The sequence below is a fragment of the Hordeum vulgare genome, chromosome 3H, assembly GCF_904849725.1.
Source record: "Hordeum vulgare subsp. vulgare chromosome 3H, MorexV3_pseudomolecules_assembly, whole genome shotgun sequence".
NCBI classification, from domain to species: Eukaryota; Viridiplantae; Streptophyta; class Magnoliopsida; order Poales; family Poaceae; genus Hordeum; species Hordeum vulgare.
In genome coordinates, this window is record NC_058520.1 from 609,151,849 (window position 1) to 609,164,838 (window position 12,990).

At 45.5% G+C, this 12,990-nt stretch overlaps 1 protein-coding gene and 1 long non-coding RNA gene across 4 annotated transcripts; one reads left to right on the top strand and one right to left on the bottom strand.

Moving 5' to 3' along the window:
• Positions 1–1,763: 1,763 nt before the first annotated feature.
• LOC123445621 lies at positions 1,764–3,009 on the bottom strand. Of its 3 annotated transcripts, none has more exons than XR_006631129.1 (5): positions 2,917–3,009; positions 2,548–2,690; positions 2,339–2,471; positions 2,197–2,213; positions 1,764–2,114 (listed from the first exon to the last, which is right to left on the bottom strand). It is a non-coding gene; the product is annotated as an uncharacterized LOC123445621 (long non-coding RNA). The 3 variants fall into 3 exon arrangements; XR_006631130.1 differs by having other exon boundaries at positions 2,197–2,210; positions 2,548–2,711; XR_006631128.1 differs by having other exon boundaries at positions 2,548–2,711.
• On the top strand, positions 2,735–5,214 carry LOC123445619 (MAR-binding filament-like protein 1). The gene is made up of 2 exons (XM_045122629.1): positions 2,735–3,223; positions 3,792–5,214. The coding sequence occupies exons 1-2, from the start codon at positions 2,981–2,983 to the stop codon at positions 4,968–4,970; spliced, it is 1,422 nt and encodes a 473-aa protein (XP_044978564.1). The 5' UTR covers positions 2,735–2,980; the 3' UTR covers positions 4,971–5,214.
• Positions 5,215–12,990: the final 7,776 nt, after the last annotated feature.

The window sequence follows — 12,990 nt, forward strand, 5'->3', positions numbered from 1 at the left end:
AAACAAAAGAAAAAACCGAAAAAGGAAAAATGAGAGAAAATAAAAAAAGGAAAAAAAGAGAACAAGGAAAGAAACGATTCAGGGAACCTTCTAGAAGTTTCCCATAACCAGAAAAACCCGGCTGAAACCTCTAGAAGGTTGCCAAAACCGGGGGCATTAAAACATTAAACGGGCCAGCTCACCCCGAACGATCGCTTGCGTATCTCTGTGCGAAGCCCCGACATTAGGACGCTACGAGCGTCCAATAGTGTTTTCCGCCTGGTAATGCATAGAGGTCGCTTGACGGGCTAGCCCGCTAGTGAGCGTTGGATACTACATTTGAATTAGTGACGTCCGTAAAAGTGTTACTAGTGACGTGTGGAAGCTGAGCTAGTTCATGGATGATTCATGAAAACATCATCTGAATGCTATTGTTCAAATAATCCAATACCTCAAGGGTTTGTTCTGGTCGAGGAATATTATACACATTCATGACCATGTAAAAGTAAGTGCTACATTGACGCAAATAGGGTCGGTTCCTTTGGATGACAAAAGATCAACATTGGCTATTGCACATTTGTTGGAGGTGACCTTTTTACATGGCGTAGGAAGAAGCTAAATGTCCTACCACGCTCAAGAAATGAAAGCGGAATTCATGTCCCTGACACATGGTGATGGTGTCTGTGAAGTGGTATGGCTATGGATCAGTTGATGAAGATTTGTTCCAATTGAAACCGTTGATGTTGTATTGTGATAACAAGGTGGCACTTGATATTGCTAACAATCCCAAACAAATCATATTGAGATAGATCGCCACTTCATTCAAAAGAAGTCGGATCTGGGAATTATTTGTATGCCGTGTGTAATTCATTAAATCAATTAACACATATCCACAAAAAGGGTTTGGTCGAATAGATTGTTTTCTACCTTCTGTAGCAAGATGAGGTTGTACGATGCATTTACCCCATCTTGAGGGGGGCGGGGGTGAGTTATTTAACTAGTAAATATGTAATATGTAAACCAATAGTACAAGAAGAGGGGCTGGTCACCTACAATAGAAGGCCCTAGAATTTCCCCATGTTTACTTCTCCAGTTTACAACATATTCGTGTTCAAAAAGCTTTTCAATGGTACTAAAACTTTTCAACAGGTTCATATTTTATTAGGAAAAAATTATGGTTCAATTTTGATTAAAATATGAGGAGGACTAATAAACCCGGACCGAGGAGTAGCTATTAGTAGAAATAATATGTTTATTTTTTGAGAGAAAATAATATGTTTAATAAATGGTAAATGGCCACTAGGGGTGCAAATAGATTGGATGCAGATCGGATAGTGCTCTTACCACTTTTGCTTTCATACTTTCAAAATTAACAATATGAATGGGAATAGAAATGTTATTGGATAGGAATGTGGATCGAATGTTACTCGAATACATTATACATAATGATGTTTACTTGACTCGGGACAGATATGAATAATAGTGTTATATTAGTTAAAGAACATAAGTCAATAGCTATGTGACACAAAATAATCAACTTGCAACATATAATATTTCAGATAGGAATAGGCATTTTCTCGAATTCGAACATCGGATATTTCGGATTACTTTGCCACTTTCCACCCTTACCTACTCTCATCGGCAGGATCTGTCGCCTAAGGGCTCCATTCTCTTGAATTCAAAATACACCTGTGTCAACTAGGTTGGCAGCCAAGGAAGTCAAGGCATGCGCACATGACAGTGAGCCTGGGTTCTCAGTCACTGGAACCTTCGTTGCTGCCACGTTTCGCGCGAGCAGGGCATCTGTGTGCATTTTTCAGAACTTGTCATCAGAATCAACCATTTTCTGAGTGAATTCATTTACAAAAGGGCAAGAAAAATGAAGATGAACCGCCAACCCTGGCATGTGGCATCAAGGAACCTTTGTTGCAATGCATGTCCATGGAGGCAGGTAAGATGCGTCGACGTGCAGCCCATCAGCTGTGCATGCATGAGTTCAGGACCATCTTCAGAATTATTAATCCATCAGCTGGTGTTCATTGCATCCTCGATGACCATTTCTTTCTGCCACACAGTCCACTCAATTGTCGCTCTGCTAAGGAGAAATAGTCGCTCTAATCTTGGGCCTTTTTTCTCTACATACAAACAAGTGGTAGTTAGTCTCACAATGTACATAGGTAGATGATCAACCCTGCAGATCGATGCTGCTCAACTTACAATGTCATCGCCTCCTGCTGTCAAGAGTAAACAAAAAACATCATCACAATCACATGGCTGTAATAAGCTAGCTAGCACTACTAATTACCAAACGCGTGTGTCCGTCTTAACTTGGGAGTAGTAGCATACATAATTTTCTTACCCATTAGTTTACACGTCCTTTGATGGAGCTTGCCTAGGTCAAAGATATCAGCTGTCCTGCATGGTGGAGCACTACCCGTTGCTGCTGCTCCATGAATACATTACTCATATGGTGGTGATCTACGCCTGGAGATCTGGGAAACACGCAAGAATCTCATTAAATGCCATCTTGCATCATGTTGACTTTGCAAATCTGGACGGCGAAATTACATCACCGTGGAACTGTCGGTTTTACACTCCTGATCGGCTGTCATCTCTGTTTCTCGCGACCATCGGATGCGCGATAGACGGGCCGAAGCTTGTGCGGCCTCTCCATGTGTAGGTAGTCGGCCAGCGTCACTCCTTCTTCTTCCCTGCAGTCAGTCAATTCTCCCCTGTAATTAGTCGGTAATCAGTGTAAGTCAATGGACATCTTCTTAGTAATTGATGATCCCATGGCTCAAAGCATATAATAGTATGGTAACTAGTACTTCAGTGTCATGTCCATTACATATTAGTGCATAGCCCGGATCACAAATCTGCCTCCAAAGTCTTACCATCCCCAAACCCCAGGCAAAGGCCAAGGAAAACAAGCTGTACCTGGGGTGCTTCCATAGATCCCCTCCACATCGCTGAAGCAAAGCAAAGAGCACGCGGTCCAGCCATGGAATCGAGCGGTCTGAGGAAGAGAGTAGCCGATATGATGGATGGGAGCAAGTACAAGCCAAAAGGCTATGGGATGGCCAGCGCCGGCCAGAGGCTCCCATGTGCGCTGCTGCTGCTGCTGGTCCTCGCAGCCGGAGCATTGAGCGTCGTCGTCATGCACAAGGTTAGGGAGCAGCGCGCTTTTGCTGTGGTTCTCAAGGAACGTGATGTGCAGGCCGTCTCCCTACGGATCCTCCTCCAGGTATGGCCATGGCTCATGTCTTCTGTTTTCTGCTTCTTCCTTTTCCCCATTTTAGAGCACACTTCACACAGACAAGCTGGTGCAAGATCAACCATTCTGCATCATGTAAGAATGAATCTGTATCTTTTAAAAGAGTCAAATTGTACTGATTTTAGACCAGTTAAGGAGTTGGGAAGCTTATCTGTGTCGACCTCTGCTAAAATAAGCTGCTGCCTCCCTTTTTTTTCTCGTCGAATATGGATGCACCTCTCGAGATGCAAATTCTTGCTCATGGTTTCCAATTTATGTACAACTTCTCCATCAGTAATAAGTAATAAGCGGGTGTATGAAATAAGAATAGTGTTCTAAACATCAGCTGATTTACAGCAGAAATTTGGTACGGTAAAGCTATACATATTTTTCGACACATTTCGACATGTGCTTTGGTTGTCATCTTTTTTTAGTTAATACGCACTAAGAATCTTATTCATGTACCAGATGTATATATAAGCATGGTTTCTAAATTCAAGGAGATATAACTAACCAAACATTGTACCATTAATTCTAACGAAATATACATTCTTACCAGAAAGAGAAGGCATACGGCAAAGAGACGAAGAGGAAGGCGGAAGAAATGAAGGCCACAATGTCTTCCCTGAGAACACAGAAGACAGACCTGAAAACAAAGCTCAAGGCACTGGAAGCCACAACCACAATCCTCAAGAACACGCAAAAAGAACTCGAAGCATCTCTCAAGGAGAGAGAAAGCCGCATCAGCCAAATGGAAGGGAAAGCCGCAAATCTTCACAGCACCCGGAAAGCACTAGAAACATCTCTCAAGGAACGAGAGAACCGCATCAAGCAAATGCAAGATAAAGTCACCAGTCTGGAGAAAACTATGAAAGAACAGGAGCTGTCTCTAAAGGCGAGGGACAGCCGCATCAGGCAACTGGAAGAGAAAGCCACCGCAGAACCGCATCCTGACCAGATGGCAGCTCTCATGGAAATCCTGCAGCGGAAGGAAGCCGAGCTCGAGGAGATCAAGACCAGGTTCCAGGACAACAGGACTACAGACAGAAAGGTCGTAAGTAGAAAGAGCACTCTGGCACGAACGAACCCAACAACACCTGCCGTTGTAGTAGCAGAAAAGGTTACAAACTCCAGCAGGAATAGTACTATACGTGCTGGATCAGAAGAGAAGAGAGCTGGCAACACCACAGTGACAGAAAGTAAACTTCAGAAACCGAAGACCAGATCTTTAGAAGAAAAGCAAGTGAAGCTCGCAGTCACAGGCAACACACAAGTTGATGATTTGCAAGAGCAAGACACCGATTTCTTAGATATGGATGATATTTATGGAGACAGCCATGCCAAGAAGTCTGAACTTGCTCGGCGGAACAAGAAGGTTTTGACCGACAGTGATGTCGAAAACCAAAAGTCAGGGCATCCCCTGGACCAGCAGGACGGCCATCATATCAGATACAACAAGCTGCTTGAGAAGGAAAACATCAAAACAGATGAAACCAAGAAGAAGAGCAATACCGTTGGGCACTTGGAAAAGATCTCCAAAGACAGCTTAAGCGATGTCAACCTAGAAGGAGCGGTACAAGGGATGGCTGGTGCTGCTGGTGTGAAGCCCAAGGTGCCTGTAAATGATGATTTGCAGCAAAACAAGAAGCCGAAGAACAAAAAGTCCAAATCCAAGAAGAAGATGATGATGGATACTGCAACTGTTAATGGTGATGGAGAAGTTGCAAAAGGGAGGTAGGTAGAGACCACATTGGCCCCCGACTGTTTTGAACCTAAAAAAGGTTACTCTGATAGAGGACTAGAACAGAACAAATGCCATTTCCATATGTCGAAATACAATCGAGAATTGAAGGCTGTAATGTTTTCGAGCAATTGATACTCTAATATTTTTACACTTTGTCTTGTGTTGACAAAGCAATTTTGCAGACGGTACATTATAAGGTTTGCACAACACTAGACTAAATTTGTTTTCAAGTGCTGTATATCATTAATTCCGCCCATTTGATTTCGCAAGCAAGAATGTCATGACCCCGTCTGGACAAGCAATATGGTAGCTCAGAACTATAAACATGCATGTCGTGAGTACATAACAAGTTATAGTGTCAGAGCAAGCTTAATACAAGATGCAGTGCAACACTAAGCAGCTGCAAAGAGGTGAGCATAATCAATCAAACAGCTATTCAGAACTGGGAAGGAATATAGCATCAAGTAACTGCAAGCATATATCCACATGGGAAATGCAAAAACTGCAATGCAGGATGAGTAAAGTACAAACTAACCGCGTAATTCTGCAGCTCGGATGCCATATCCTCTCGGCGGCGCACGAGCACCGCCGCTGGCACCTAAGGGCGTCTCCAACGGCAATTCCCCCCTTCCCCCATAATGCCTGTCCGGGAGCTTCTTGGCAGTGTCCGGGCATCCCTCGGTTGTCTTCAAAAAAGAAGAAGAAGAAAAACATTGTACCCAACGGCAATCCCCAAACTATTCGCACATTTGTCAGTGCATTTCATCGAACAGGTTGGGTGCACTAGTGCGGTGGAGGCCGACAGCCGTGGTTGCCACACCCTCGCGAGGGCGGCTTGAGGCGCTTGACGCTATCCTCCAGCATGGCCGGCGGGGTGGGCGGCGCCGGGGAGTACCCTCGTCTCTGCATGGTGGCCGCGGAGGCCTTCGTCTCTGGTGCGTGGCTGCTGCTGAGGACGAAGGTGGGCCGGCGTGCGTGCACACCAGAGCAATGCCGGGGCGCGCATCGTGCTAGTGACACACACACACACAAGTGGTAGACACGGTGACCAGCGGATGGGGGTACACGTGGGACGTTGGCAAGAGCATATGGACACAAGGAACAAAGAAAACAGAGGAAGAACAGAGCACGACAGCAAAAACTACCTTCACGCAACAATTGCAAACTCATTATAAATTTGACGACTTAGGCCCTGTTCGGTATTACTCCGCTCCACAACTCGAGAAGCAGAATTGACGGAGCTGAAGTTTAAAATGATGAAGCTCCAGTTTCCCAATTCCACGGATTCTAGAAGTGGATGATTACCGAACAGAACCTTATTATGCAAAAACACAATCGCCTCACTTTCTCATTTTACACGACCGCGAACGATTCCAAGGAAGAGAGTTGCTTCTCCTCGTATGTGCGTGATGCCTCCTCCTCCTCCCATCTGCGGATCTGCCACCGTCGCCTGTCGGAATCTACACAGTCAACCGTCCACCAACCTGATGACCAAGAAATGAGCCGCACAACCCCCAACACCTCCATCCACTCTCGCCGACGGTGACAAATTTGGACGGTCTCTTAGATCATTGCGACAATAGGGTTGGTCTACATATGAGTAATTGACAAAAGACTATCATATTTTGATTACCGTCCCACTGAACCACCACACTAAAAAAAGTGATAAAAAATTATCTATTTTTTTCTAATTTTCTCACTAAAACCTATCAATATTAAAAAATGATCACTTTAGACGATTTAAGCACGTTTATGACATACGGGCCCGCACGACAAGGCTAATGTGACGAAAAAGTCAACTATGTTTATTTCGACCGTTAAGTTAACCATTATTATAGTTAGGGCCCACATATCGGCATCAATCTTCTTCTTCTTGCTCCTTCTCTCTCTGTTATTTCTTCAAACATCTTGTGTGCACCTGCCTATAATACACCTGGTTATATATTGCTTATAATAAAATAGAGCTCCTCATGAAAAAGCCAAAGGAAGGAGGCGGAAGAAGAACATTGATGCTGATGTGTGGGCCCCACCTATAATAACGGTCAAAATAAACGGAGTTTACTTTGCCGCCACATCACCCCTGACATGCGGGTCCCGCGACGTGTTTAAATTGTCTAGTATCAAATCCCGATCAAACTCTAAATCAACGTTTTGTTTTTCACTGTTACTCCCTCCATTTCAAAATATAAGACCTTTTAGAGATTTCACTAGGAGACTACATACGGAGCAAAATGAATAAATCTACACTCTAAAATATGTCTAAGTACATCCTTATGTAGTTTATAGTGCAATCTCTAAAAGGTCTTATATTTAGGAACGGAGGGAGTACTTTTTAAATATGGTAGTTTTTCATGATAAAATTAGAAAATTTTAATAATTTTGGGTCACTTTTGAAGATGTGATAGTCCAGTGAGACGATAACCCCTCAGGTTGTAGTAATTTTGTTTTTGTCAACTACTCTCTGCGAGCTCATCGTGATCGACAGAGCCGCTGCTGCTCTTCCTCCCCCTCATCATCGTCTTCGTCCTCCTCCTACTCTCACAAGTGCTCGCCGAGGCATCGGCAGCAGAAGCAGCGCACGTACATCCGGCCTTCGTGCCACCGCGTCACGTCTTCGTGCAAAGGCTATGCAGTTATGCAGAAGTGGTGGAGTCCGTCCCGCTAGCTAGCTTGCACACCGGCCAGTTATGCAGATACGGCGACCCATACAGGATTCCCGCTGCACAACCTGCACTATCACGACATGTTGATGCGGTTTAGTACCCATCTCCATCGGTTTTCTCATGTCTCATCATGAACATCGGATGCCTAAATTGATTGAGATTTTTGGACGAGTCGACCCGTTGATGTTGTTTAGGACCGTAGACGGTGGGCAACTACCAACAACACAACATTCTGAAGGAGACACTGTCGTTCGCTCCGGCAAGTGCATCATGCTCTCTTTTTTTCTTTGTAAAAGTATGCTTGTATTTAAACCATAACATAATACAAAGTTCTTAACCCGAACAAACACACCCTAACACACGCATAAACAACCAGAATTAAAAAAAAAAGGGAACCTAAAACAACGAGCAAAATATGACGACCTTCGGAGCTCTCTGTTATTATCCCTCGAGCTTGCAAGGAGACCCTGCAACATAGTAACTGTTGGGGAACGTTGCATGGGAAACAAAAAAAAACATTCTACGCATACGAAGACCTATCATGGTGATGTCCATCTACGAGAGGAGATTTGGATCTACGTACCCTTTTAGATCGCACAGAAGAAGCGTTAAGAAACGCGGTTGATGTAGTGGAACGTCTTCACGTCCCTCGAACCGTCCCACGATCCTAACTGATCTAGCGTCGAACAGACGACACCTCCGTGTTCAGCACACGTACAGCTCGACGATGATCTCGACCTTCTTGATCCAGCAAGCAAGACGGAGAAGTAGATGAGTTCTCCAGCAGCGTGAAGGCGCTCCGGTGGTGGTGATGATCTACTCCTGCAGGGCTCCGCCCGAGCTCCGCAGAAATCCGATCTAGAGGTAAAACTATGTGGTCTAGGGTTGAGTTGCACGTGGCAAAAGTTGTCTCAAATCAGCCCTAAAACACCACTATATATAGGAGGGAGGGGGAGGGCTAGCCTTGAGGGACAAGCCCTCAAGGTGCGCCGGCCAAGGGGAGGAGGAGGACTCCTCCTCCAATTCGGTTTGGGAACGAGGAGTCCTCCTCTTCCTTCCCACCTCCCTCTTTTCCCTTTTTCTTTTATTTTCCTTTGGTATTTTCTTATGTGGCGTCATGGGCCCCTTGGGCTGACTCCACCAGCCCACTAAGGACTTGTGGCGCCACCCTAGTGCCTTGGGCTCACTCCCGGGTGGGTGGGCCCCTCCCGGTGAACTTCCGGAACCCATTCGTCACTCCCGGTACATTGTCGGAATTGCCCGAAACTTTCCGGTGACCAAATGAAACCATCCTATATAACAATCTTCGTTTCCAGACCATTCCGGAAACCCTCGTGACGTTTGTGATCTCATCCGGGACTCCGAACAACATTCGGTAACCACACATATAACTCAACTGTACTAAAACATCATCGAACCTTAAGTGTGCAGACCCTGCGGGTTCGAGAACTATGTAGACATGCCCCGAGGCACTCCTCGGTCAATATCCAATAGCGGGACCTGGATATCCATATTGGATCCTACATATTCTCCGAAGATCTTATCGGTTGAACCTCAGTGTCAAGGATTCATATAATCTCGTATGTCATTTCCTTTGTCCTTCGGTATGTTACTTGCCCGAGATTTGATCATCGATATCCGCATACCTATTTCAATATCGTTACCGGCAAGTCTCTTTACTCGTTCTGTAATACAAGATTCCGTGACTTACACTTAGTCACATTCTTGCAAGGCTTGTGTGTGATGTTGTATTACCGAGTGGGCCCCGAGATACCTCTCACGGAGTGACAAATCCCAGTCTCGATCCATACGAACTCAAGGACACCTTCGGAGATACCTGTAGAACACCTTTATAGTCACCCAGTTACGTTGTGACGTTTGATGCACACAAGGTATTCCTCCGGTGCCAGTGAGTTATATGATCTCATGGTCATAGGAACAAATACTTGACACGCAGAAAACAATAGCAATAAAACAACACAATCAATATGCTACGTTCATAGTTTGGGTCTAGTCCATCACATGATTCTCCTAATGATGTGATCCAGTTATCAAGTGACAACACTTGCATATAGTCAGAAAACCTTGACTATCATTGATCAACTGGCTAGCCAACTAGAGGCTTGCTAGGGACATTATTTTGTCTATGTATCCACACATGTATCTATGTTTTCATTCAATACAATTATAACATCAATAATAAACGATTATCTTTAAACAGGAAATATAATAATAACTATTTAGCATTGCCTCTAGGGCATATTTCCAACACTAATCTGCATCCAGATCCAAATAGGTTCTCATATTCAACCATGGCATCATCATTGCCATGCTGCTCCTCCACTTCTTCGTTCCGCAATAAAAAAGACAAGGACACACATGTGCATCCAAGATGCCTGCACCAGCCTTCGTCATCTATGGCTTTGAGTACGGCTATATGTGGCCCTTCCAGACTGAAGAGAACTAGGATCTGGTTCCAGCATCGTGAGTGGGCCAACGCCCGGGAAAAACAGGACACCCCTTCAGCAGCAGCTGACAGAAGGAAGAAGAAACACAACAGAAAATTATACCAACAAGGAAGAAAAATCTTCGTCTCCACACAACCATCACCCATCTGAAGACCAAATCGGCTAGTGCCGGTCGACCTCGAGACACCATAGCCCGCGATCTCAATGAGATACGAGGATCCCCACTCCGCTAGCTCCTAGACAAAGGCTAGAGCCCCGTCTGACCGCGAATGGAGCCCGGAGAAACTTATTGGCCACCACCGCGACGGCTTCGACAGCGACTCCTTCAACCCTAACCCTATACTGAGAACACAACGGACTCATAGATCCGAGGTTCTCCCTCCCTCCCGCAGCCAGAGTGACTTGTGGAGGGAGAGGGAACCAGCGGCGGCGCCGGCGGCGCACAAAGGGATCTGTTGCTCTTGAGATCGCCTTGCTAACCTCCCCCGCTCGAAGCGTTGGCGTTGGAAGTTGCTTTGAAGAGAATGTTCTAGTGAAATTTTGGCTGCATGGAAGGAGAAAGAAGGAAAAAAAGAAAGAGGAAAAAAAATAGAAAAAGAGTAAGAATGACTTACATGTAGGCTCTACTTTGTCTCAGGAGTTAAATATAGGCGTTCGGTTAGGTCCAACCACTATACAACTTTTCAAAATTTAAGGAGTTAAAGTTTGTAAAAGCATTTGAAAAGGTAAATGACAGGGGATCGGCTAGAGATTCCCTTACACAAAAAACAATTCCCCGCTCCCTAACCTTGTTGTCTTGGTTGACAACCACCGTCAATCCTTCTTCTTCTGAGTTCAAGAACTTCATATAACCAAGAGGTCTGTCTGCCGATTTCCGGTGGCAACATACATAGTTCATTATGATGATGCCATTCTCCACATAATCCCTGATGAAATGCCATCCCAACAAGTAGTCATCCAACCATGACCCCTAACAAGAACCAATATATTTTGTGTCACATGATGGAATCACCCACTATATGTTTTCGTGTTTGTATGCCTTAGCTACCATAACCATGTAATATTTATTAGTATGAGTTTTGATAAACTCCATCTCATCTGCTAGATGTTGATAGACACATCACAGAAGACACAATTGTATTTTCTTATGAAGAATCGTATTATCTAAAAAGAGTTGCATGGATGATATCTATAAACCTAGACATCCGCCGGAAAACCAAAGTTCACAACAATGAAATTATTTTGAGAGACATGGATGATATCTCTAAACCTAGACATCCGCCGGAAAACCAAAGTTCACAACAATGAAATTATTTTGAGAGACGGTTGAAGGTGACATTGAAGTACTACACTCTGTATTGTCTCCTTCTTTATTTATTTCTCAAACTACTCATATTTTTATGCAATTATATATTTATGGTATAATAATGTTCATAAGTGCATTAGCAGTAATGCCCAAAGTGTAACAGTCCGTGTTACCCAAAAAGAAAAAACATGAAAAATGCCCAAGAAGAACAAAAGAAAACTAAAAAAAGAAAACAAAATCAGGGAGCAAAAACTAGAAAAACAATTGGAAACCCTGAAAAACACACACCAGAAAAGGGTAAAAACAAAAGGAAATTCGGTTATTTTCCTAATTGTTTAGATTGCATACCTTATACTCATGCCTCACACCAAAGCTTAAAATGTAAAGCTGGAGACGCCAATCAAGCGGCAATGCCAGGCCTGGGGCACACACTGGTCTGAGACACTCTTAGCGGGCACTGAATGCGCAAGCTGTAGAGGCCGTCACCATCGTTTTCGACCGATCCATCTTTAGAGTAGGTACTAACACATCGACCTTTGCTAGGCTTACTGTCAACGCCACCACGATGCCAGGCAGCTCCCCCGCCCTCGACCAAGGAGATCAGCCACCGCCGCGCCGCAAAGGCTTTGAGTGGCAGTGGGACGAGAGGTTGTGCAGGGGAGGACTATTGGCGGCCGATGATGATAGCCCGGGCGCTGTCATGCGGGAGCTGGGGTCGGAAGCCTTTCTATTGAGAGTACATCCTCACTTGAGACCGAGCCTCTCTCTGGCGATTGTGCACCTCTTAATAAGTTGCTATGGGCGCTGTCTGTTGGGGAACGTCGCATGGGAAACAAAGATTTTCCTACGCGCACGAAGACCTATCATGGTGATGTCCATCTACGAGAGGGTATGAGTGATCTACGTACCCTTGTAGATCGTACAGCAGAAGCGTTAGTGAACGCGGTTGATGTAGTGGAACGTCCTCACGTCCCTCGATCCGCCCCGCGAACAATCCCGCGATCAGTCCCACGATCTAGTACCGAACGGACGGCACCTCCGCGTTCAGCACACGTACAGCTCAACGATGATCTTGGCCTTCTTGATCCAGCAAGAGAGACGGAGAGGTAGAAGAGTTCTCCGGCAGCGTGACGGCGCTCCGGAGGTTGGTGATGACCTTGTCTCAGCAGGGCTCCGCCCGAGCTCCGCAGAAACGCGATCTAGAGGAAAAACCGTGGAGGTATGTGGTCGGGCTGCCGTGGAAAAGTCGTCTCAAATCAGCCCTAAAACCTCTGTATATATAGGTGGGAGGGAGGGGACCTTGCCTTGGGGCTCAAGGAGCCCCAAGGGGGTCGGCCGAGTCCAAGGGGGGAGGACTCCCCCCCCCCCCAAACCGAGTTGGACTTGGTTTGGTGGGAGGGAGTCCCCCTTCCTTCCCACCTCCTCCTTTTTTTTCTCATGATTTCATCTTCTTGGTGCATAGAGCCCTTTTGGGCTGTCCCACCAGCCCACTAAGGGCTGGTGTGCCACCCTCAAGGCCTATGGGCTTCCCCGGGGTGGGTTGCCCCCCCCCCCCCGGTGAACTCCCGGAACCCATT